The sequence below is a fragment of the Kogia breviceps genome, chromosome 4 (genome assembly GCF_026419965.1).
Source record: "Kogia breviceps isolate mKogBre1 chromosome 4, mKogBre1 haplotype 1, whole genome shotgun sequence".
NCBI lineage: Eukaryota > Metazoa > Chordata > Mammalia > Artiodactyla > Physeteridae > Kogia > Kogia breviceps.
The window spans coordinates 4,667,167-4,694,349 of NC_081313.1; the positions used below are offsets into that span (position 1 = coordinate 4,667,167).

At 46.4% G+C, this 27,183-nt stretch overlaps 1 protein-coding gene across 2 annotated transcripts in view; it reads right to left on the bottom strand.

Annotated features, from left to right (window-relative positions):
* Window positions 1–27,183, bottom strand: part of MED10 (mediator complex subunit 10) — a 296,180-nt gene that overhangs the window by 44,862 nt on the left and 224,135 nt on the right. Inside the window, exon 4 of one of the 2 annotated variants that reach the window (XM_067030777.1) lies at window positions 20,052–20,095. The exons of the other annotated variant lie outside the window; for it this stretch is intronic. Within the exon in view, the coding sequence (XP_066886878.1) occupies window positions 20,067–20,095 (29 nt within the window). The 3' untranslated portion in view covers window positions 20,052–20,066. Of the gene's footprint in view, window positions 1–20,051; window positions 20,096–27,183 lie in introns of those variants that run through there. 2 annotated transcript variants of the gene reach the window in all.

Sequence of the window (27,183 nt, forward strand, 5' to 3'; positions counted from 1 at the left end):
CATCAGGGAGTTCAGGTATTTTGAGCACAAGCTGTCCATTCTCTAAACTTGATGCGGTGCAATAAATGCTGTACTTTCCTTCACCACAATGCAGTGTCAGTAGGTTGGCTTTGTTGCACATAAGGCTAGCTGACTCAAGTTCAGTTCAGTAACAGAAATAGTGGGGAAATGAGAAATACACAAAATTATATGTAAAGGATTGAATTTAAGTGTTGGTCTAGATTGGGTTACAACACTTTACAGCTTGATTAAAACGTTTTATGTGTTTTAATAATGACCTAATAATTATAGGAACAGCATAATTGGACAAAAAGCATTTTAACACATGTTGTTACTTTACCAAGTAATTGGCAGTCAATCATTTCGGGCCAAAAGCCACAGCCTAGGCCTAATGGATACACTTTTGGACAGTGACCAAAGGGAAGCCCTGGGCATTGACAGCCATACAGTAGACCCTGGAAGAGTGACTAAGCCCTGCTCTAAGAGTGATGGCACAATGTTGAATCTTAGGGATTTTGTTAGTCAGGTTTCTTTAGAGGAGGCAGGAGCAGGTTCTCAAAGGGAGGGCAATGGACCTTGGAGCCAAGAGACCCAAGCTCAACAACAGGGTACAACGTCCACCACCTGTATGACCTTGGGCAGGAAGTCACATCTCACTGATCCTCAGACTCATTACCTGAAAAATAAAACCATGTTAAACTACACACACAAGTGCACACACGTGTACTGTGTGCACCCCACAGTATACCCCAGTGAATGTTGAGTATCATTCTTCTCTCACCTGCTCCTACCTGCCTGTCCATCCCAGCTCCTTGTTTATGTCAGCCTGCTTCCACAGCCATCCCTCTCCATGTTTCCAACACCTGCCCCTACCCTTCCAGCTTACTTCTCTCCCCTGCTCCTCTCCAGGTCCCCCACCCATTTCCTCCCCCAGCACACAACACACTCACCCTGAAGCTGATATTCTTCTCCCCCTGTTGCCAGCCTTTCTTTCATGAACCCTCCTGTCTTCACCCTGCTTCTCCCTCTGTCAGCAGCTCTTTCAGATCTGATTCTGGACGGAAGCAATTCTCCAGCCTTTGCTCTCTTTTACAGACTCAGAGTAGCAGGCAGTATTGGTACCTGAGAAGCTGGGAAGGACCTAGAGCTGACCTGATTCAATCCCAGGAGGTCTATGGAGCTGATGGGATTTATTTAGGGCATGGCTATGTTCAAGACAGTTTTAAAAATGAAAAACTAATATTTTATTTAAAAAACAAACAAACAAAAAACTGATTACATGATAATTCTCACTGTTAGCTCGATGTTTTTGTCTTGTTTTATTTTGTTTTAATTATTTGTCACTTTGCATAGCTCTCCCAGAGCAGAGTTTCCAATACTGGTGAGATGATGAGCTGTCTAAGTTCTGTGACCACTTAGCTTGGATGCGCAAGGGATTTACAGCAGCTGATGTCCAGCACCTAGGGCTGCCCTTGTGGGGCTCAGCCTGGGAAGGGTGGACGAAAGATGGAACCTGCTGGCCTGCCCAGGCAGACTGTGCTTTGGTCCCAAATCCTAATCACAGTCTTGATCGCTGGGGTTTGGTTACACAGAGAACAGTCCAATGAACCTTGTAGAAACTTGCTCTCTGTGACAACAGCAATATCATAGGGAAACGTGATTTTAGACACGTTCCTGTATTACTGAGGACTTAAATTTTCTGAACAGTATCCACTGCATTAAGGCAACCACCAGCTGTTCTCAAAACAATATCTGCTAGTAGCTGCCAGTAGCAAATTTATGGTCTCAAGATCTCCTCTTATAGCTATGAAATCTTTATTTTTCTTTAGAAATAGTAGTAATAAATGACACTTCCATGTGCTGGAAGTGTCACTACCCCTGAAGACAGTCACACAGACCACACCTGCAGTGGAGTATGCTGAGATGGAGGGATAGCAGGGGGATGGCCCCTGGACTAAGCAGTTTGTAGACGTGAGGGCTGCGATTTGCCATGGCATCTGGCAGTATCCTCATTGAAACAAAAAGCTCGTTGGGTCACCTCTGAACTACAACAGATTGAGGGAACTCAACACTCAGAGGCCTGGAAAAACAGAGGTTAAATTTCAAACAGCATAAAACTTACAACTCCCATGATCAATGCATTTGACACACAAACACCAAGAAAAGCAGCTAGGAAATTTGTATCTCTTCCATTTTCCACCACAGAACAGATCATCCAAATGCCTCATGCTTATTTTTATGCTCACTGAGATACAACAGACCTATTTTCCCCCAACTATGAAATGAGGAATCTTTTTGTCCCTCAAGCAGATGAGACATTGGCTGCCAAGAGTTTTATTTGGGGGTCATCGGAGCTGCCCCTTTCAGCACCTAAGGCTGAATTTCCATTATGGCCCCGTGTCCCGAATGTTAGATCAAGTATTTCATTTAATGTCTTCTCCATAGCCCAAAATGTGGCTCTCGATTTTTTACACATTCCTTTGAATCAAAATAGATCTCAGCTTGAATATTTCCCATTGATGTAAAAATACGTTATGTATTATTGTAAATCTCATCATCCTCAGCATTATTAAGTGGTTACCGGTGCTGGGCACACTGACTTCAGCATGTTTAATCCTTACAAAATCTCAATAAGGTGGGCCAATTGTTATCTCCAATATGCTGATGAGGATGCACTTAAACGTATTTAGAAAATCAGAGAGGACAAAACAATGATTAACAAGATTAAAAGGAACAGGTCTGGACTCAGGTATGATCTGCCCATGCTGGCTCACCTTTACCTAACGGTGCTAAATCCAGGAAAATAATGGTCGGCCTGGCCTCAGTCCCACCTCCCTGCAGAACTTGTCATACCTAGACTGCCGTGAAGGTTCCCGCAACACCTCTCCATCGGCTGTGACTGACATATCCTGCCAGGACTCTCTGTCAGCCCCTGCTTGTCAAGGCCAGACAAACCCAGCCCCCCACCTTCCCTACTTCTTTTACCATTTGCCTCCTGGCTCTCTCCACCCTTGAAGGTGACCAGCACCCTCCAGTCTCCTGCTGAGTCCACTGCCTGGAATGCTCTTCTCACACAGGTCCCCATGGCTCAGCCCTCACTGTCCTCAGGGCTCATCAGGAACAACCCAGGGTGGAATTTTCCCCACCCTGCACTTCCTGCCACTCTGACCTGGCCTTGCTCAGAGCATAACGTTCGTCACCGCCTGACATGCCTCTTCATGGATATCTGTGTATATCTACACCTGTGTCTCCGTCTGAGTCATCTATACACATACATGTACATGTACTGTACTATACACACCTATAAGTTATATATACATGTCACCTATACACATATATGTACTGTACTATATACACTATATGTTATATATATTATATATGTAACCTACATATACACATACTTTTACTGTGCTATACATACCTATATGCTATATACGATACATTATATGTCATCTATATGCATATGTGTACATCTTTTATACTGTATACATCAATATATCTCAATATATGATATACATTTGTCATCTATATGCATATACGTACATTTATGCTGTACAAGTATGTTATATATGTATGTATTTGCTTATTGTTTTTCTCCCTCCTTTAAAATGAAAGCTCCATGAAGAAACTTCTTTTGTTTTGTTCAATGCTGTGTTCCCCATGCTTATAATAGGCTCGGAGACACAGCAGACTCTCAATCAATATTTGAAGAAAGGAGGAGATAGAAAAAGAGAAAAAGGAAGAAAGGATGGGAGAGAAAGAGAGAGAGGTTGATTCTTGTTTCCAGCCTATAGTTACTTAGGCACCTCGATGATTATCACTAAAACTGGTTATTTCTGTGATGTCAGAAAAAGGTATTCACAGATAGCCAAGATAAAAAGATATTTCAAATGGATAACTAGGTTTCTAAAGACTGGCAATTAGGGGAAATGTTAGGAAATAATCTGGAGGGGCTTTCAGTTTGATGAGAGAGATTCTAGTTAGAACAGATGGATATGAAGCGTCTGGAGCTACAAAGCACAGGAGACTGAGGACCAGCCAGCATACACGTGAGCAGCAAATGGCTTGAAAGCCCATGACCGACATGCATAAGTGGGAAGCATGGAAAACAAAGAACGCTGGTGCAAAGGGTGAAAACAATTCCTCACATCACGCCCCGTCAAAAGCCATCACCCACGCTTGGGTGGTGCCGCTTTGTTAAGAGGGGCGGCTGTAATCGCATTATTCTACACGGCCCATCAAAGAGCTTCCAGGGCAGAGGCAGGAGGCGAATTTGGGGGAGCAAGTGGGTTAGCATTTGTTTAAGAAAGTCTTCTCCCAGCCACACACACTAGCCTTGTTCTAGCATGACTGTTTTCCTAGATTCGTTACCCACATTTGCATGTGTGCCTTTTGGCTCCGGTCAGGGAAATAGTTGGAATTATCACCTCGTGCCCTGAAAAACATTCCCTGTCTACTATACCTTCACAAATTGTTTATTTTCTTTGCTTCCAAGTTCAAATAAAACACTTTCTCCAGTGAGGTTTCCTTGATTTACTGTAATATATGCCTAAAACTCAGCCAGGGCGGGACTGATCTCTAAAGCACTGGTGATAAAGAAAAAATGTCACAAACAACTGTCAAGTTCTGTTGACAGATCATTTTGCTCATGTCATGGGAGACTTAAAAAAAAAAATTTCTCCCTGTGTCTCTTCAACATTGCTGGCTTCGTGGTATAATCTATTATATAACATGTACCTTCAAAAGAATCGGGGAGAAATGCATCCTTCTGAAAATCACCTTGAAATTTAACATGCAGTGCAGTTTTCCTTCAAGGAAGCTAGAACCTCTACTTTTCCAAGATGCAGTGAGTTTAGCAAGCTGCAAACAGATGTGGTCATATCAATGAGAACACCAACGTTCCCTTCCCTTGACCCAAGGACAGAAAGAATCTAGATTCCAGGGAGCCGTGAACCCTGGCCGTCGAGAAGGTGACCCGAGATGGGCACCTCCAGTACCCAGGATTGCATCCATCACAGACCCCAAACCAGGCATTTGTGGAGGACCTGATGGTCAGTACGCTACAGGGCATTCCAACCAGCTGATGATGGAAGGGAATTTTTTTTTTTTTTTTTTTTTGCTTCCTTTAAAGAAATCAGAAGGTCAGAAGACTTTCAGGACAAACCCTGAACCACATGCATTCTGAGAGCTCCGTTAGGTAGCCTTACTTGCGTGTTTGTTTTTGATAAGCACACAGAGACACCAGCCTTACAAGAAAGGCCAGGACTCAGCAATCCACTCCCCGCCTCACTTTACCCTTGACCTCTGTCAGAATCACATATGCCGTCCTGTTTCAGATGCTCTCAGCTGACCTGCTCTGTGGCCTCTGCACACACATCCTCACACCTCTCCACACCAGTGTTCCCTGACTGTCTGTGGGTCTTCTGGCTTCTTTCTCATTCTCCTGTATAAACCTAGTTGGTATGAGCTTGCTCTAACTAAGTCCCAGGTAACACGTAATACTCAAACACTTAAAAGCTCCATGTCATAGATTAAAAAAAAAAAGTCAAATCAAAGCCAGCAAGTAAAAATAAATATATCAAAACAACCAGAATACTTGCCCGCATGATCTTTTAGTGGGTGAGGGGACCTGCTTTCACAGATCTGGTTGAACCCCGTGGGCCAAAGTCACATTGGACCCTTTCTTACACTGAGGATACCGAAAGGTCTTTCTGTCAGAATCACATGAGGAAAAAAATTCATTATTATTAATGTATTATGTTATTTCATTCATAACCATTTATATTAATGACATTTTAATAGGTTACATTGTATTTAGCTATAGATCTCATTTATTGAGAAATAATGAAATATCCTTCTCCTTGTCCAAAGTCCTTGTGGTACATTCTACTCTTCTCGCCTTGTTTTCTCTCCACCTGGGCACACCCTTCCCTGGTCGTGTGAACCTCTTGTTCTCAAGAAATGAATCAGCTGAGATGGTGTGCCTACACGGAGCCTCGCTAAGAATGTGGAGGTGACTTTGAAGAAAAACCGTGCCCACCAATCGTGTGATCCTTAAAAGAACCACAGCATAACATGGCGACTCAGCACAAGACTTAATGGAGGATAAAAATCTAACTCAGACACAGTGCAGGAATTAACAGAGGAGTAGCTCAATCTGAACATTCTATGAAGAAAGGATAATCGTTTGGAAGACAGGGAACTGGAAAGGCCACTGAGAAGCCTGCCCAGGAAAGGATGTTCCATATTGAGAATCCCAGGGGCTGGAGGCCGTATTTCATTTGGGGGTGGGGTACCACTCACCACCTCCAAGATGAGATGCAGATGGGCCAGGACAGCATGAACTGCCCAGATGAACTCACTGCTCCAGAATACACATGACAGGGAAGGAACTTGACAAGTCCTGTCCTGTAGAAGAGCCCCATCCAGGGCCGCCCGGGGTGATTCCACATGTGATCCATCATGTCAGGAGAGCCATAACCTTTGATTCTGAAGTCCTCAGCAGCCCTGGCTGTATAGAAAGACCCTAATGACTATGTCTCACAAGTCAGACTCTGCATTTAAAATACAAAGTGCCTTTTATTTCATGATTGTTTTGAACTACGTGACAAAAGGGTTACAGTGAGTAAATTTTAAATCACAAGCATAACTCTGGAATATACAGCAGAATTTGAAAGGTAACCCATTTCCACATGGACTCAGCTATTCTGTGGGTGAACCTATGACCTCATAGCATAATAATTAAAAACTTTTATAACATTTTTTGCTTAATCTTATTCCCCAATGCTAGCATTATAAAGTGTTTGATGGTAAAAGATGTTTAACAAAACCTGATACCTATGGAAATATTCTATTGCAGCTAAGACAGAACATACATTTACTGAATATGGGCTGTACGATCTATAAGAAAATAAAATATTTTCTTATAGATGAAAATAGTTGGGAACCATTTTTGCAGCCCAGCTCAAAGTTCAGAAATCACAAATGGGAGCTAAAATTTGGAAACTGCCCCCTGTGAACACTTCTGCCCTCCGTGCCTGGGAGTCTGAGCACCTTCAGGTGATGCCAGTACAGTTATCTCATCACAGGAAGCGACATTTGGGGCTTTATCTCACCTATTGTTACAGTGGACTGTTCTGCTCACATCTCCCCACCCGGGTGTAAAGTGAAGGAAGGAGAGACCTCTCTCAAGAAACTAGGCTCCGGTGGGACCTGTCAGTGATTGAGAATCTTGAGAATCATTAACGAAATACTAATTACCCACTTCCTTCCAGGTACAGAGGAAGAGAACTCGTTCTTCCTTCTCACTCTCCATCCCTTCTTCACTTCTCTGTGAAAAACAAGTGGCTAATTGGGAAAGGTCATTGCAATGCCTAGCCCTTTCACAGACTCTCCCAGAGCTGCCTGTCCAAGAGAAGCCAGCATCCTCCCCTGGTGTTCAGGGACTGCAGGGCCTGCCCAGCCCCATCTGGGAGCCATGCTTCTTCTTGCTGCTCTGCCCAAAGCTGGTTTGGCCAAAGAGATTGAGAGCAAAGGGGAAGGGAGCAAACTCTGACCTTGACACCCAGTGTCATGCTGCACTGCAGCTCTCCCAGCTCTACCCGTGTGGCCTTATGTGACAGTCGCTCACCTGTCCCTACCTGGGCCTCCATATTGGCAGTGTGGGTTGCATAACAGCATCTGCTCCACGGGGTCAGTGACTTCGCCATGCCTTGCTGGTCCCAGGTCAAATGGGGACAGTGACCATGTTTAATTCGTGGAATTGCTTGATGTGTAAATGAGTCTGTAAAGCTCTTAGAAGAATGTCTGGCCTTTGCAAGCATCCCATAAGGGTTTGCAATCATTATTATCTTCAATAATGTTTGATTCCTTTCTGGCTTCTGTGACTATTTCTCAATAAGTTCAGAACCCACTGGGGAAAGGACATTGTTGCTTAACCCACTCACACCGAACTGGCAGGCTAGGCCAGCAGTCAAAGGGTATTTCAGCTACGCTGGGCAAGAAAGCCAGTGAGAGAAGGCTGTAGTGTGCAGAGAAAGAGGGAGGGACCAGGGAACAAGAGGCCAAAACATGCACTAATTATGCAGTACCTCGCAGGCCCCAGTCCTCTCCTAGGACACTCGGCTCCCTGCTTCCCTGTCCAGGTGTGCTGCCCCTGCAAAGCCCAGGCTGACAGCCACCTGCTCTCTGAAACCTGGCCAGCTCTGTACCCAGCACAATGTCTGCCTGACCTCTACCAGGTCGCAGTAAATATCTACTAGCTGCAGAAAATAGATAAAGGAATGCAATACATTGGGACGATTAGTTCAGATCTTTATTCAAGTGGAACCTTCTGAAAGGTAATAGCACTGTTATTAATGATCTAATTCTGTCCAGAATTTCATTTCAGAATATGCCAGTTCTTCCCTAAACGGGAAGACTGATCACTCTTGGTGGGTGAGCTGCCAGCTGTGTATGCATGGACAACGCTGGTACGCATGTGCATAAAAGGTGTGCCCTTCAGCTGGACAGTGAAGGGGGCACTGGGCCTTCTAGAACCTTCCTCAGTACCTCTATACTCAATAGATCTGCTCCCCGAGAAGAATACTATGCAGATTCCCATATCTACCCAAAGAGGACGCTAGCTTACACAAATAAAGCTGAATTAAGTGCTTTTCTATCTCAACCTTATCTAAACTAAAAGCTAACAGGTGGAAATCAGACACAAGCCAAAAATGGAGGAATCCTTAACAACAACAAAACAATGAATCACTCCGGGCACATTTCAAAGCGTTCACAGATCAGTGGGAGATAAAGATTAACCCAGCCACAGAAGATGCTAACAAGAGTTATCTGTTTTCTGCTATTTGTGACCTAAGCACCAAAAGCTTCTGGAAGTGACAGAGGATATTCCAAGACATCCTCAGTTTGCCTTAAATCATTTTCTGCTTTGATCATTAAAATATGGCATTTAGTTACACATAATTGTGTCTCGACTCAGAAACCATGTTTTAAATGATTATATATAGCGCAGATATACCTGTCATTTTACCTCCCATAAAACATACACTGGTCTGTCCCAGAAGCTGGATTCATCACTGTTTCCCTAAATCCAAAAGATAACAAGTTGTGATAGGTAATCTCTAAAGCTGACCCAAGATAAACTACTTTCCTGATATTCACGCCCCTGAGTAGTCCCCCCACTATGAACCTGAACTGGCTTGTGATCCATTTGATCTAAAATAATTTTTTGGAAACAACACTGTACCAGTTTCATGTCTAAACCTTAGGGAAGCCTGGCAGCTTCTGTTTTTGTACTCTTGGGAGACTTGAGCAGCCATATTGGAAGTTCAGCTGCCTGGCTGGAGGGACCTGGAGCTATTAGGAGGGACCTTAAGGCTGCATGGAGACCTAAAGAGGCCCATCAGTCCCAGCATCTGAGGTAAGCCTCCCTAGGACTCCAGCCCCAGCCACCATCAAACTGCAACCACTTGGAAGACCAGCAGAACAACCCACTAGTCTAGTCAACACATGGAGCCACAAAAGATCATAAAACAGCTTTTAAAAAAAAAAAAAAAAACACCTGTGTTTTGCAGTACAGGTTTGTGACACAGCAATAGGGACCAAACCAGTAACAGCTGACCACAACTGTGCAATCGCTGGCTTACACCTGATGAAACATTTTATTCTGGATTCTCCAGAAAAGAATGCCCTTGGGATGCTCCAAGATAGCATGGAATTATGAATTGCAGACTCTCTTCTGCATGGGAGAAGTAAGTTTAAAAATGCATTTAATGAGCAATGAAGGGAGGTAAGTGTCTACATAAACAGATGCTGCAGAGGTGAGAGGGGTCTGCTCGTTTTCTCAAGCCCTCTTCTCAGGGAAGTTCTCTCTGCAGGACCACCACAGCCCAGAGTGTGGTCTTCAGCTTTCGGAGGGCTTTCTTCCGAACATCAAGACACAAGTGAAGATCCCAAACGTACTGGTAAAGAGAGGATCAGGAAACAGACTTAATGATGCAGTTGAATGCTTTCTCGGGACTGTGTATCTGCAACTTCTGTCTCACATTCCACACGGATGCATCTCTGACTGTGTATCACTGATGTACGTGTGTGTTGTGGTTGTACATACCTAAGGTATGAATGTGTTACACATACAATAAGATAAATGCTAAAATAAAACCTACCAATACAAATGTCAGCAGAAGTTCCTATGCTTTCTCCCACACCCAGCATATTGTTGTGTGCCCCCACTTTGGAGACCTGCATGAGACTAGAGGGTGATGCTGCTCTATGGTCAAGCACTGCACACGTTTCAAGTGGCCGAGACACTCATTAATGTCACAAGTAGTCTCTCTCTAGCTTGATAAAAACTGACAAATTTTGACCTTTTTATTCCTTTCTCCTTCTTTGTTGACATCAGAATGTTCAGCCCTTTATATGGGCTTTGCTCCAGGTAAGCTGGTAACATCTGTTCCCTGCCCATGACTGGCTCCATGCCAGAGCACCTTTGGTCAGTCTCAGCTTTGTGGAGCCCTGACTCACACTCCCTTCATGAGTACTGGGATTGAGACAGGAGGGGTGGGTTCAGCATGCATAGGGTGGGACCCTGCTGCCTGCGCCTCACGCGTTGCCTCGGAAAGTGGCTTGGAAAATACTCGAAACTTCCTACCTGTGAGAATCAGGATGAATACAGGATCTGAACTGGATTCCTTTCTGTCCACTGTACTGTTCTACTCCAATCTGTTATTGCTCCACTCCCCTCTCCTTGTTTACTTGGACCATGACAGCTAGATGTGCAGTACAAGTAAAGCAAGGAGAGACTTTTCTTTCAAGAAACTGTGCTCTGATCTGAACAAGCAGTTATCAAGACTTGTCAGCAGAATGCTAATTAACCCCATTCCTTCTATTTCCAAGGGGACAGAACTCACTTCCCCTTCTCAAAAACGTCAAGATTTGCCATCCTGAAAAAAGATATTTATAAAGAAAAAGATTGAAAAAACTGACAAACCAGTAAAAATTAATTACCCAACAACATAAAATGATCTTGTCTTTAGAAAATCTTAATAAATCTACATACTAAGGCTGCAGGATACAATGACAATATTTTTAAAAATCAGTTGCATTTTGTATACTAGCCATGAAAACTTAGATATGGAAATTAATACAATACCATTTACAAGGTCATCAAAATATGAAATGCCTAAAGATAAATTCAATAAAACATATACAAGATCTGTACACTGAAAAGTACAAGATAGAACTAAGATAAATAAAGAACTCAATAAATGAAGATATATATACCATGTTCATAGATCAGAAGATTCCAAAAGTTAAAAAGTGAATTATCCAGAAGTTGATCAATAGAGTCAATGTAACTCCAATCAATATACAACAGTATGCTTTGTAAAGTTGACAAACTTATTCTAAAATTTATAGAGAAATGCAAATAACCTAGAAGAGCCAAAACAATTTTGAGAAAGGAAAGTGAATTTCCCACACTACTTGATTTAAAGACTTACTATGAAATTACAGTGGTTGAGACAGTAGTGGCATAAAGATAGACATATAGGACAATGGAACAGAAGATAAAGTCAGAAAGTCAAGTCATAGATAATACATATATGATCAATTAATTTTCCAAAGGATTCTGAGGCAATTCATTGGGGAGAAGAAAATCTTTTCAATAAATGGTGCTAGAACACTTTGATGTCCATATTAAAGAAACCTGGCCCTTAAAACATACCATTAAAAATTAACTCAAAATAATAGATCTAATTATAACAGCTACAACTATAAAACCTGTAGAAGAAAACACAGGAAAAAAGCCTTAGTACTTTGGGTGAGGCAAGGATTTTAAATAGGACACATAAAGCACAAACTGTAAAAGAAAAATAATGATATATGTTAGACTTTATCAAATTTAAAAGATTTGCACTTCAAAAGACACCATTAAGAAAATGAGAAGGTAAGCCAGACAATGAGAAAATGTTTGTAAAACATATATTCAGTAAATTATTTCTATCCAGATACGTCTCTCTCTCTCTCTCTCTCTCTCTCTCTCTCTATCTCTATCTCTCTCTCTATCTCTCTCTCTCTCTCACACACACACACACACAAACACACACTTAATTCAATAATTAGGAAAAAAATTTAATTTTTTAATCTAATGTTTTGTTTGGAAATACTTTTCCAAAGAATATACACAAGTGGCAAACACATACATGAAAAGATGCTTATAATATTGAGTCAAAAGGAAATTGTAAATTAAACCACAGAATGGTTAAAATTTAAGACACTGATAATACCAAGCAGTGTCATGGATTTGGAGCAATTGGATCTCTCCTACCTTGCAGATGGGATGGAAAACGGCAGAACCATTTTGATGAACAGTTGGGCAGTATCTTACCAAGTTAAACATACACTTACCATAAGACATAGAAATTCCGCTCCTAGGTAGTTCCCCAAGGGAAATAAAAGCATATGTCCACCTAAAACTCTGTTCGTATATCTTCCCAGTAGCTTTACATTATAGTGAAAACCTAAAAAGAACCCAAATGTCCACCAACAAGTGGCTGGATAAACGTATTGTGGACCATCCATAGGATGAGATACTACTCAGTAAGAGAAATGAATAAACTACTGATACATACTACAGCATGTTTGAATCTCCAAGGTTTTACGCTACGTGAAAAAAGACAGACACAAAAGACCACATACGTAAGATTCCATTCACATGACAATCTAGAAAAGGCAAAACCACAGAGATAGAAGACAGATCGGTGTTTGCCGGTGCTGAGGTTGGGGAAAGCGACTGCTCACTAAGCGGAACCGAGAAACGCTTGTGGTGGAGAAAATATTCTTTATCATGATTGTGGCTAAACAAATGAATATTTTCATCAAACCTCATCAAATTTTACACTCAACACTGGTGATTTTGATATATATATACCTAAGTTGACCAAAAAAAAAAAAAGTGTAGCAGGTGGAATTTGATCTATTTTTATTACATTTAAAAAAGACTGGAAGATAAATTTTAGACTGTCAACAGTAATTGTCTCCAGTTGTTTCTTGTTTGTTTGTTCTTGGGTTTTGTTTTGTTGTTGGGTTTTATTTTTGGCTACATGTGTTTGTCTTTTTAGATTCCGGAATGATTATATACCATGTGAATAATTAAAATTTAATATTAAATATTATTACGGTCTTCAATTTATCATAAATCCTAATAAACCATACTCAGATAGTGAGCAAGAAGGATGCTCTTGTTTTCCCAGACCATCTTTCTCTGTCAATAGCTATGTCCCCTAGGGATCAGGCTAATGACAACAGAGCCCTCCCACCTATACACCAGCCAGCACCAACTGAAACATCATTTATTTCTCCATGGCTCCTTGCTTGGGGCTTTAGGAAACATCAAGAATCAGAAAGAGTGTAGGCAAAGGATCACCCTAGCCCATGGGCCTTCCCAGCACATGAAACACCCCATCCATGGACCTCACCACACATGGACCACTCTACAATATAGCCTTCCCCACCATATGGACCACCCCCACCCCATGGACCTCCCATTACATGGATCAATGGATCATCTCACCATATATGTATCTCCCCACCACATGGACCACGCTACTTTAATGGCTTCTTAAAGGTTCAGTCCATATAGGAATTATGTTTTCTGGACTCTTCATGAGTTTTGCCTCTTCCTTAATGTTCCAAATGCCAATATTTAAAAACCACTCTCTTGGACAAAAGTTGTAGTCCGGTTCTAATTTATTAGTTTTTATGTTGTGTACAGTATCACATAGAAAGTTCTCTGACAGAAACGTACTGAGGGAAATAGGGCGGGAGATGTGAGTGGAGACAGAGAGAGATTTCTCTCACGAGGCAGCAGGTAGACACTTACTGTAAAAGGGACCCCGGGAGGTGGCAACAAGTACTATTACCTTCACTTGAAATGTAGAAAATCTATGGCTGTGATAAATTGTAGAATTAGCATCATTTACACTATAATGAATTAATTTTGATTCAACATTCACTGTGTACTCTTCATGGGAAATACAGTCTACTACTGAAGAAGGCATGGAGAATTCAAAGGGAATGGGGAGAATCTTGGAACACATGCTCACTCACGGATATGCAGACTCACAGAGGAAAACTGGAGGACCTGTAAGAAGTCCACATACACACACTTGTTGGAAGTATGTGGCCCTGAGGCTGTGTGCAGAGGGTAGGAGAGTGAACTTTAGGGGCTGAGCACCTGGGGTTGCATCCTGGCTCTGCTACTGCTACCTGAGTCCTCTGCTCCATCAAGTGGGCCAATGGCTGTAGGAGGACAGGAGTTAGTGGAGCCCATCCTGCTGATGATGCGGTGTTGACTTGTGAGCTTTGGAAATTCATCAGCACAGAACACAGACTCAGAAACCACCATGGAAGATCAACCTCAAGACCAGGAGGAGCGTGTGGGTCCCTACAGGTACTGACCAGGGACTGGGCCTGCCAAGCAGTCCCATTACTGGGGCCCCTGCACTGCTGTGAGCATCTTCCTAAGACTCTCCCCATTAACCAAGAAAGCGCACAGACAGAGAGAGCAGAGAGGTCCACATGGGGACGTTTCCTATTCTTCTGCATAACCCCCTCCCCATCTCCAGGTCTTAGCAGCGCTGGGCTGGGGGAACCCTGGAAGAGGAATTGTGTTGGCCACAGCCTCATTCAGCATCAGCATCCACTGGGTCTCATTCAGCATCAGCATCCACTGGGTCTCATTCAGCATCAGCATCCACTGGGCCTCATTCAGCCTCAGCATCCACTGGGCCTCATTCAGCATCAGCATCCACTGGGCCTCATTCAGCATCAGCATCCACTGGGCCTCATTCAGCATCAGCATCCACTGGGCCTCATTCAGCATCAGCATCCACTGGGCCTCATTCAGCATCAGCATCCACTGGGCCTCATTCAGCATCAGCATCCACTGGGTCTCATTCAGCATCAGCATCCACTGGGCCTCATTCAGCATCAGCATCCACTGGGTCTCATTCAGCATCAGCATCCACTGGGTCTCATTCAGCATCAGCATCCACTGGGCCTCATTCAGCCTCAGCATCCACTGGGCCTGATTCAGCATCAGCATCCACTGGGTCTCATTCAGCATCAGCATCCACTGGGCCTGATTCAGCATCAGCATCCACTGGGCCTCATTCAGCATCAGCATCCACTGGGCCTGATTCAGCATCAGCATCCACTGGGCCTGATTCAGCATCAGCGTCCACTGGGTCTCATTCAGCATCAGCATCCACTGGGTCTCATTCAGCCTCAGCATCCACTGGGCCTGATTCAGCATCAGCATCCACTGGGCCTCATTCAGCATCAGCATCCACTGGGCCTCATTCAGCATCAGCATCCACTGGGCCTCATTCAGCATCAGCATCCACTGGGCCTCAGCTTCCTCTGAAGGCCACACCGCCACCTCCTTCCCCAGTAGGCAACGGAGACGGTCACCTTCCTGAGGGGAGGCCACATCTTCTGACCCAGAACCGCATCTGCAGGCACCGTGGGGCTCTGCTCAGAGTCGTTCGCACCCCACCTTCCCCCCGCTCTCCTTCCCAATCACACTTTCCAGTCGGCAGCTCTGGCTCCACCTCTCCAGGCACACGTTTTCTGAGAAACATGGAGGTCTTCCTGCTAAGACAGGAAGCCCATGGAGTCCACCGGGTCCTCTCAGGAACAAAGACCATCGGGCTGAGGGCACTGCGCGCGCTCTGCAGAGACCCCTTCATCTGTGCTGAAGCCCTTTAGCTGCGTCACTGCTGGTAGTGGGCTGACTGGTGACCCCCCAAAAATGTCTAGGTCTTAACAGGGGACATGTGACTGTGACCTCATTTAATGAAATGGCGTTGATATAATCAAGGTACGGATCTCCAGATGAGAAGCTCATCCTGGATTATCCCGATGGCCCTAGAACCAAAGACAAATGTCCTTAGAAGAGACACACAGAGGAGAGACACAAAGAAGGGAGGCCATGTACAGACGGAGTCAGAGATGGAGGGATGTGGCCACGAGGAACACAGGGGCCTCCAGGAGCTGGAAGGTGTCAGGAAGGACCTTCCCCTGGAGGCTTCGGAGGGAGTGCAGCCTTACTGACACCTTAGTTTCAGACTTCTGGCCTCAGGATCCAGGAGAGAATATACTTTTGTTGGTTTCAGCAAACAAGTTTGTGGTAATTTGTTAAGGCAGCCTCAGGATACTAATACATTGCTCAAGAGGAAATGATCTGAACGCAGCTCACCAGTAGGGCCTGTCTGGGGACCCAGATGTGGGAGGACGTTGCAGCATAACTTAAGGTCTGGTGAGAGCTGATGTGTTTATGAAATACGTTATCATAGTAGCAATCTCCAAGAAATCACCCAGCCCTGCAGCTGACGCTCCTGCTTTCCTAACTCAAGGTGTGGGGTGCCTTCCAAGTCACGTGGGCATTGACGCACTTGGAAGCAAGAGAACCAGCAGTGTAGCTGGAAGAGGAGAGGACCTTTTAAGTGGGAGCTCAATCCGGCAGTCAGAACAAAGCCCCTGCAGGCTCCCGAACACGACTGTAGTCTGGGTTCAGTGTGTGTGTTAACGGGCTATCCATCACTCCACCACCCCGTCACCAACTCACTCTCGTTTTCTCTGCTGCCAGGACCCCTCGTCTCCCACGTGAAGCAGCTGCTCTCTCTTCTGGGGTGCACTTGATTTGGTTTTCAGACGGGGATACTGTGTTCCCTGGCAACTGCATCGCCCACGCACCCCGTTGAACAGATGCCGGTCCAGCCACTGAGCAGGCTCAGCAGGGGCCTCATTCAACTTCCAGAGGAGCCCCGGGACGGCCTCCACCCCGCAGCCCGCCGGCTGTGAGTCTGCGCAAACCCGCAGCAGCTGGCACATCTCGCGATGTCTCCATAACTACTTTCTGTTGACTGTCTCATCTCCCCAGCTGCTGCGCCTCTGCCTGCGAAGTCCTCATTTGCATCTGCAGCCTTTGCCAAAATGATACCTTTTCTCTGTAAAAGCTAATTCTGAGATTCAGTTGTGTCGAATCCAATTGTTTATTTTCAGGGATAGAAAGACGCCACCCAAATCTGCAGCAGGGCCCAGATTCAGTGCAAACATTTGGGGTGGCAGAATGCCCTAAATCCAAGCTGTTAGGTAGCCAATCTGTAGAAGCAACAAGGGAATAATAATTAAGTCACTGGCAGGAGAGTCCAATGAAATAACCTAGATGTTGAAGAAACATTAAAGGAATAAACAGGTCTGATGGTTTTGTGGAGCTTGGGATTCAGAAGGTCTGTGCGTAGTACCATAGCCGTCTCAGCCTTGGTCCTGCTTCTCGACCTTTCCAGGACTTGCTTTTTCCATCCATATCATGGACACACTCATGGTAACCATCTCAGACTCGAGTTGGGCTGGGAAAGTTGCTTGGGCAGTGACTGTGAGAAGTTTGGGGAAACAAAATGTTCTTTTACACGAATCACAGTTATCCACTAAATATCTTAAAATCATCAAAGATAAATCTAAGTGTTGCTCTTAAAATCCCATTGGGAGGAGGGCTCTGGACCTAAGCATTAGCTGAACCCATGAAAATAGTGGGCCTTTGTGGGGAGAGCCCACCACCAACATTAACCCCGGCATATAATTAAACCCTGGCTCCCAACTGGTCATTATTTTACCTCCAGGGAACATTGGACTTTATCTGCAGACATTTTTTTTTTTTTTTTTGGTGGTACGCGGGCCTCTCGCTGTTGTGGTCTCTCCCGCTGCGGAGCACAGGCTCCGGACGCGCAGGCTCAGCGGCCATGGCTCACGGGCCCAGCCGCTCCGCGGCACGTGGGATCTACCCGGACCGGGGCACGAACCCGCGTCCCCCGCATCGGCAGGCAGACTCTCAACCACTGCGCCCCCAGGGAAGCCCTTGCAGACATTTTTGATAGTCACGTGCTTCGGTGTGGGTTGCTAGTGGCAGGTACCGTTGGAGACCAGGCACATGCTGCTAATCATAATCATCCTACAACACACAGGGAAACCCGCACAGCAAAGAGTTATCCTGCCCGAAATGGCAATAGTGCCAGAGCTGAGAAACCCTCACTAGAGTGACCTCGGATCTCTTCAGTCTCTGTCCCGAAAGGGGCCCACTTTATTCCTGGGCGGTGCTTCACATGGTACTTCTCAGCTGGACCAACCCCAGACCTACCTGCTACCAGAGAGATGACACCCTCTCCTAGCCTTTCAGGTCAAGAGACCTGTATTCATGTTGCATTATCTGTAAACTACAGGGCGATTACTTGGGAAATACAAAAGAAGGAGGGGAACGAAAGGGAATGAATGCTCTTTGCAGACACCAGCTGTCCCATATCCTAGGACTCTGTTCTACCGAGTGGTCTTTGCTCCACCTGTGTGGTCAAACAGATATGGGGGACTGAAGACAGGAGCCTCTGTGACCAGGACAAGAAAGCAGCCAAGGAAGGATCTGGAAGTTCGCCGCTGACGGGGACTTTATTCATTCAACCTTTATTTATGGAGCACAAACTGTGTGTGTCCTGGGTCCTATGGATGAAAGCAACATGGAGCCCCTCTCGGGGAGCTTGCAGCACAGCAGGGGAGAGACCATAAACAATTCCCACATGATGAGGGCTATGAGAGGAAAGCAAGCCTGGCCAGGGGCCGGAGGGAGGGAGGTGGTGAGGGTGTAAACTCAGGGGTCAGACAGGCCTCTCCGATATGGTAGGATAGGGTCTTCTGGAGACTGACCCAATCACCGATTTTCAAGGTCAACCTGAAGAACGGTCTGACTCAGGTCGCCAACACAATGCATGTCGCTGTTGACTTAACCCACCACTTCCCACGTGGTCGTCCGCGTCTGTGTCATGTAAAGATGATGCCCCCCCATAATATTCTGCAGCACCCCACTCAGTGCTGGGGCGTCTGGGAACCCCTTGTCAAGGCCGGGCTTGGTTCGCCCCACCGTCAGGCCTCAGTCACCCAGCAGCCGCACGGTGGGTCACAGCCAGCCCTCGGCACACAGCCGGCATTCAGTTCGTGGCCCTCCGGCTCCCCGAAGGCCTGGCTGCATTTGGAGCCCATCCAGACCACTTAGCTCGAGGAAAAACACACATGGCACAAAGAAAAGAATTAAACGTTGAAAAGAGCTTAAATAAGCAGGCATCCACGGAGCCGGGGCCTGTTTCCGGACAGCTTTGTCTCTGCACTTCACACCCTCTGGTTGTGAACGATTTCAAGGTTGATGGGGCAGCAACCGTCAGACACTTCTGGTTGTTGCTGGCGTCTTCCTGCGCTGCCGCAGGGGCACATCGTTGCCTCAGCAGAGAGAGAGTGTTTACGTCCTTCTCCTACCTCGCCGGGTCAAATCAACCCTTGCCAGGGCCAGGGCCCCGATCCCAGCTGGGGAAACAGCATGTGCCCCATGTTGCCATGCTACCCCCATGCATCACACTATTTTTTATAAGAAACCCCTGGAGCAGAGAGTCTGCATTGGGTGTAGAGAGAGACGTAGCCTCCAGATTGTCCCAGCCCTTGCTCACCTTGCCGGAATGTGAGAGACTGAAGCCATTCCCTCTCGTTTCCTATCCTGAGCATGGTGTCTGCACCTCTGTACTGACCCCTTTCCAAGGCTCCAGCTTGGAGGGTAAAAGGTATTGATCTCGGGTGGCCTCGGCAGGCAGAGGCTTGAAGCAGGGTCTCAGTTCCCCGACCAGAGATTGAAGCCAGGCTGTGGCAGTGACAGCGCTGAATCCTAACCACTAGACCATGAGGACCGGTGGCCAGTGACGAGTCCCTGGCTTGTCTGCTTAGCAGAAATGAATTTCAACAAAGAGATGGAAAGTAGCGAAATGAGTAAAGTGTTTATTAGCAGGAAAAAAGAGTACGTGTGAATAAGCACACACGGGCAGGCTCAGAGAGAGTCGCGCCCTTGTGGTAGTTTAAATAACTTTCATGGGGCGTTCCTTCCGGGTTTCCTCTGGCCAATCATCTTGCTTTGCCTGGTTCTGAGTCCGTATTCGGCTCATCACAGGGTCCTCCCACGTGTGCACGTGCATCTCTTAGCCAAGATGGACTCCAGTGCAGAGGCCTATGGGAAGGTTGACATCACCTATTATGGGGTACGGTCCCTCCTTTTTGGCCCCAGAGGAGCCTTTCTGCACATGTGTAGTCGAAAAGCTCTCCTTGAGCTCGAGAATGAGAAATATGTGGTCTCTTTATCTTGTATCTGACCAGGCTCAGTCCCTCCCTGCTCCTGCCATTATTTTAGCTCGGAGTATCTGTCCGCCGGGGACAGCTGTTCAGCCTGGGCCCATCTATCTCCTGCCTCAGTGTCAGTGACAGGGGCATGGAGAGTGGGTGGGCCCTGGTTCTGTCCCTGCCCTGGTGTGGTTCCCTAGATGAGCCCCAGCCTCCCTGGGCCCCATTTCCCCACCTGCCACCCCAAGGTGATTGGGAGGGCCCACTGCAGGTCATGGGGCTCTGTAGATACATAAAGTACTTTCATTATAAACGCCAACTCCTTCCTCAAAGCGGGCATCAAGCCCCATGCCTGCTGCCCTATGGCCCCTGAGCCAAGCTGTCGTGACTGTGTGTTGCAGATTCCAACATAACGGCTTTTGTAATAAATAACCATGTGCCCATGTAGAATCCCACTGCACACATACCACCAAGTTGGCGGTTTTCTTATAGCGTACCATGATCTGCAATTCAGTGAGCACTTTCTGGGGATATTTCAGTTTTACTGAGAGAAGGTCAACTTCTTGAGGATTTGGGGGACAGAGAGCAGTCGTACCTGCTTTCCTGCGCCCATATTGCATGACTGGACTTTTTATGGGACAGATTACACACATACAGAGAGACTCACAGATGATACATGCATACACATAGATACACACACACACACGTATATTTTCATCCATGGCATAGCTGTTTAAAAGGAAGAGCAAAAGAAGATTTGCCACGGTTTGCTCCATTAGACAGTGCCTTGTCCCAGGAAGCTACATTTAGCTTTAAAAGTGCCTTAAGATGAGTGACGATCGGGAGAAGTCAGAGGTGGCCCTTTCCCACTTACGTAAGTGGGACACAGGCGAAGAGACAGTTCCTTGGGCTTCCCTGGGAACCTCCCAGGGGAATCACGGAGGGTCTGCAGCTGGTGCTTTGCCACCTGCTGGGCGGCTGGACCCCCAGAGGAAGGCTCAGGCAGGGAGAGGTCAGGGGGCCCTGCCCCCAGCGGACCTGTCCTCAGCTCCCACAGTGGGCTCTCAGCTGCAGCCTGTGTGCAAGATGCTGGGCCCCTGGTGTCCTGCCGGGGCCTTCACCCTCTCCTCCCTCTCCCTGAGCCAGCAGCCGGTCACTGCTGCCTGCCTTCCAGTCTCCGGAGAGACCTCCGCTGGGCCCTCGTCCGTCTTCACACGGTGGGTTCCGAGCCTGACTTGCTCTCTGGCTGGCTGTAGGCCTCAGATAAGCCAAGGGACCTGTCTGTGCCCCGGCTCCACATTCCCAAGTGCGAAATGAGAATGGCACCGTCAAGCCCCCTGTCTCCTGCTGGGACAGCTAACCGACAAGAATTAACCAGGCAAGGGCAGCTTCTAGGCCCTAGAGAGCTGGCAAGCAGTCACAGATAATCACCCCCCATGTTTATCTAGACCTCACTTTAGAAAGTACAGCTACAACCTCTTCTTAATCCTGTTATAGGGCTGTCCCCGGGCTGGGACCCTGAGGATTTATCTCTACATCCTCCAGCTGTACCCTACAATCAATGGAGCCAACTGGAAAAGCCCCTTCCTTGTTCTTTTTCAAGGACAAAATGAATGTCGACTAGGGCCTGAGCCAGCCTGAAACCCCAAAGGAGATGCAGGATATTGTCAGAACGAAGTGCTTAACAAGAGAGCGAATCAAAGTGCCCAGTACTGGCTAGGCTGTGTTTTATGGTTGAGCTCCTGTGGACAGATCAGGACACACCCCGGGGAACACTCGCAATTCCAGACCAAGTCTAGACTTCATCATCCAGTTGAGAATATGAAACAGCCCCCATTCGGAGCTACGGCAAAAAGGCATCTATTTATCTGACGTTACTGAATCCCTTTTGTGTTGGGCATTGACGAGACAGAGGCAGACAAAGGCAAGAGGCAGATAAAGGGAGAAGGATGTGAGGACAGGGAATTTCATGTCAAGTAACTTGGGAGCGTGTATAAACGTTGGTTCCTTCCTTCCTTCACCAGTGAGTAATCATTGAGTGCCTCGGCCTCTCTTTTATTCTGCTGTACTGTCTCTTCCCAAAGGACTGATCATCTTCCAAAATGCAGATGAATTGTTTTTCATTTACTTTGCCTCTTTTAATTGTCTGTGTTCCTGCTGGATTGCAAGACTCCAGGAGGCAGGGACCTTTGTCTGATTCATTCACTGATGTTTCCCAAGCCCCTAGAATATGTCACATGGTAGGTATGAGTTAATATTTCTTAATAAAATCAGGTCACCTCTCCAAGGTTGAAGTCATAGAGACAGCATTCAGTGTATCTGGATGCTGAGAGCTCTTTTCTCCCAAACCTTCAATCCAGGCTGTTCTGTCTGATCCTGAGGCTTTGCTGCTGAACTCTGCAGCTCTGCTCGGCCCTTGTGGATCACAGCTTGGGTGGCCTCCCCCTGGACGAGGAGAGGCTGTGCTGTACTGCACCGCGTCTGCCCACAGGTCTTCTGAGGCCCATGTGTGCAGCCCCCGTACCCGGCACTGTCAGTCTGGGGTGGGCACCCCTACCCCTTCCACCGCTCTGGTCTTTCCAAACCTCCCCTCAGACTCCAGCCCAAACTTCCTTCAATGCTTTGACCCCCTCGAAAGAAAGAAGGAAAAGAGGTGGGACTGAAGAGAGAGTGCAAGGAGGGGCACGGGGGGTCACAGGTGGGGAGTCTGCTCCAGCCTTGGGGAGGCGGTGAGGTGCGGGCTAACCAAGGAGGGTACCACCCTTCCCACTCCCATCCCCCCTGTGAGGCGCCCAACCTCGGTCTTGAAGGCTCTTAAAGCACAAAACCACTTTGTCTCCTAGGCCACCAGCCCCTCCCTGTTCATCCCCCACCCCCATCAGCCTTCTACACTCTCTGATGCCCGCCATGTGCGAAGTCCCGGGTCAGAGAAGGGGGCTGCAGAAACACACAGTAAAGACGGTGCTTTCCTCGGAGTCGAGGTCCAGGGAGGGCTGCCGAAGAGGAGCAGAAGTTACAGCACAGAGTGAAGGTGCCGCCATCACCCTAAGCTCAGAGGCCGGAGGGACCCGGGCTGGGGGGTCGGGCCCGACAGTGCGCTCAGGAAGGGGTCTGGAGAAGGTGGGAGCTGAGCTGCATCTTGAGGACAGAGGAGAAGAGAACAAGCAGGTTGTGGAAGGGCGGGTCCTGATGGAGGAAAGGGGACCCGAGAGCCTGGGCACTAATGGAGCCCGCAGAGCTCAGGGCGTGAGAGGGGGCTTCCAGGAGGATGGGGGAAGAGGGGCTCCACGTAGAGTGGAAACCGGATTGCAAGGGGCGATGCCTGCTCACTGAGGAGCTGGGGGTTTATCCTGAAAGGATTTTCACTCTTAGACGCACATGATCAGACCATGCTCTAGATTATCATGGTGGCTGGGGGCGCTGGAGTGGCGATGCCTCAGCAGAAGGAGACCTAGTGCTGTGTCATCTTCAGGCCCATCAACAGGGAAAACAAGACCACCCACCCACTTTCAGGCCAAGACATCACTGGCCATGATGCTTACCGGCATTTTGCAGGCAAAGAGAAGGAATGTACAAATATACATTCACCTTATTGCTTCATGGCACTGAGCACAGTTCACATAGAATATTTTTTAGAAAGGAAAAGAACTTGTGTCTTAGGGGCTGGAGGCAGCTACTTGCTCAGCATGAGTCAGGTACTCTGCTGTCTAAGCGCAAAGGACAATTTTGACCGTGACTGTCCTGCTGAAATGGGTCTCCCCACTTCATTGCCAGGCACACATAGAATACACATTAGGCAAACTTGCAATCGTTCAGGAAGTAAACCAGTATTTCTTAAGGAAACCACTGAAATTAATGAAACCTTGTATTTTATGGACTGATCAATTACTCTCATCCCTTTGAATTTACTTAGGTTTGTTTGTTGTTGTTGTTGTTTTTTCTTTCATGAAGCTCAGAGTTTTACCCAAAGGTTTTGCTGTTAGACTGCTATAGCCAAATTGACCCTTGAGGTAGTTAGGATGAAAAAATCAGAAAATTAAATCGTAGCATGGATTGTTCACAGGGATACGCCCACTCCCACTTAAAATAACAAATTAAAATATATGTATATAAAACCCAGCACAAGCTTACTTATGTGTAGCACCTGACACGTAAAATTTTCAGGGTTATTCACTTAATCCTCATGGAAATTTTGTAGGTTAGATATAGCCTGTAGTCCTATACACTGTGAAATAAAATGTCTTTTTTTCTTCTTTTTGCTGCTTATCATGAACTTTGTAAACCAGATTTTAAAGGACTGACTTGGGAGAAAGCTGACTTAGTAGTAATGGGCTTAAGGTTTAGCATTCAGAAGAAATAGATTCAGTATCAGGAGGGAAACTCAAAAGCAATTTGTCTATAATTTGGTGCAAAAAAAGAAAAGAGTTGATACCTAGAGCATTTTGACTCAAAGAGGATCTCCCTCAATAGGTTTTTGAACATTCTGGGAATGAGTGAGGCAGAGTAGCCCTGCCGTCCTAATTCTATGTGTGGAGGGAGGTGAGGTGAGGGAGAATCAACCCATCTCAAGGCACCATTAGTCTTCTTGTTTCTGTACTGGCCCTAGAGAGGAAGGCGTCATCCATCAAGTACAACAGCATGATATTGTTTGTAACAAATCAACCTTGACTGGTTGTCAAGGGCCATCTGAAGGCCAGCAGGATGGATGGACATTTCTGGAGGTCCCAGGTATGAGTCACAATGACAGTGCAATGGAGCCATAATTCAAAACGTTACTTAAACATCCTTGAATTTTTTTTATACATTAAACGTGTGCTCAAAAGGTATGAAATAGAGCAGGAGGTGTTATTAGTGTTACAAGTTAGATTGGAGCCCGTTGCAAGTCCCTGCTTAGCCCCTGTTGTGTGATCTTGAGCAGGTTACTTAACCCCCATTTGCCTCTGTTTGCTTATCAGCGAAATGGGGAACTGAGTCGCACCTAATTCGTAGGGTTACTTTGAAGATTAAATGAGTTTATAACAATGACTGGCACATAGCACTGCCATGTTTGCTATTCTTAAGATGAAGGAAAAATTAGAAGATATTTGAGTGAGCCTTTATTTTTTTAAAATATGTTATTTTTTTTTAAAAAAAAAGATGGACGCGGACAGAAAGCAGGTAATGAGGGAATAGCGCCCCCTGGGTCAGATGTTAAACCTGCACGGGGGGTGCAGATTTCTCTCTTGATTCCCTCACGAAGCCTGGTGTACTGTTAGTGAGTTCGCACATCAACAACTGGTGATCAATCACAGGTGACCGATTGTCCCAAGAAGTCAACCTTGGGAAAAATCTGCTCTGGGGAAATGGTTGGACCTTTGGGTTCTGAATCACTAGGTGACGTTCCTGGTGGGAACTGTGGCTCTCATGCCAGCTCCCGCTCGATGGGCGTCACGTTCACCCTGCGACATCTGGGCATACAGTTTACTTGTACCACCTTCCAAGAGTCACCTACATTCTAATCTCAGGGTCCTCGCCCTTGACGGTCCTCGTGTTGGGGACTGCTGCCCCACACTATTTGTCCAGGTCTCAGAAATGACATCACTCCCTCTGAGAGGTCTCCCCGACCAGCTTGAGTCCCACCATTGCTGGCCATTCCGTTCTCCACATTCCACCTTGCTCAATACTTTCCAGTAGATGTTAAGCCCACAATGACCGGACTGTGTCTGGCCAACATGGTGGACTAGACACCACATGTGGCATGTGACAGACTCCATGTGAATACCTGTTAAATGAACCATGGGTGCCTTCCAGCCAAAACTCACTACGAATGAGCAGAGTTGGTTTTATTGACTTGTCGCAATAGGAGAGAACACGCACCGTGAGGACCCCTGGCCCTCACAGGAAGAGGGGTTAGAAAGGGCGCGTAGGATCTGAGTCCTCCTAGGTAATCCTGGGGATGTTTCAAGAAAGCTGGACTTTATTGTAGGTTGAAAGCTGTTGAGATGGGAGTCATTTCTGATTGGGTGCCTCACGATCTTATCTAGAAGGTCAGAGCAATGCAACAAGGCTAAAGCTGTAATTGTCAAAGCAGTCACCCCCATCAGGCAGGACTGGGGGCCCTAGTGTCACGTGCACAGCTGGACAATGTCCACGTTGTAGTCTGTACTCAGACATGGGCCATCCAGCGGTCCTGGGATTTCTGGCTCCATCAGGGTCACAGAGCTGCTTCTCTGCTGCTGCTGGTCTGGAAGATTTCTGTGTCCAGCAAAGGGACACCAAAGCCTGGCTGATCAAATCAGGCCAGTTCAGATGCCTGGGCTACTTGTCTTGTTCTCAGATTATCAGCTGGGTTTTCTTCCCCTTTTCTTCAGTTTGCTCTGGGCTCCTCTGCAAACCGCAGGTCATTACCGTGGCTTTGGGTTTCTGAATTATTCCTCCAGGAGAAACTGAGCTACCTACTCAGTTCCCTCACGTTGAGGCTGGTTTTATCTTCTGCTACTCTGACCTGTTGCCTCTTTTTGTCACTGCTTTTCCAATGCAGAAACCTTAGTCATTGAAATCAAAGTGTAATTTTAGAAACTTTCCTTATGGACAATCCTACCACTTCCTAAACTCAACACCAGTAATGGATTTTCATACACCCCTTTTCAGTAATGTGACACGATATTCCCTTTTCTAGGTAAAATGGGCTCTCCTCAGCAATCTACTGTGCCTTTCCTAATGGTGAATTAGCTACGACACTAAAGGGTGATGACCGCAGTTATGTGCTATTCATCTCTTTTACAAGTGCATTGAATTAGAGAGGCAATTTGTTTCTTTAAAACGAAGGAGAAAATATCTCCCCCGACTGGCTAATGCTGAAGTGAGTAGATTGCCCCCTAGTCCTGCATGGAGAAGTTAGGGATGCTGGTAAAATTAGCATAAGTACATTCTGCTGCATATAAGGAGAGATCTCAGAAGCAACAGAAGTCAGAAGAGAAACCAGGCTGTTTATAAGAA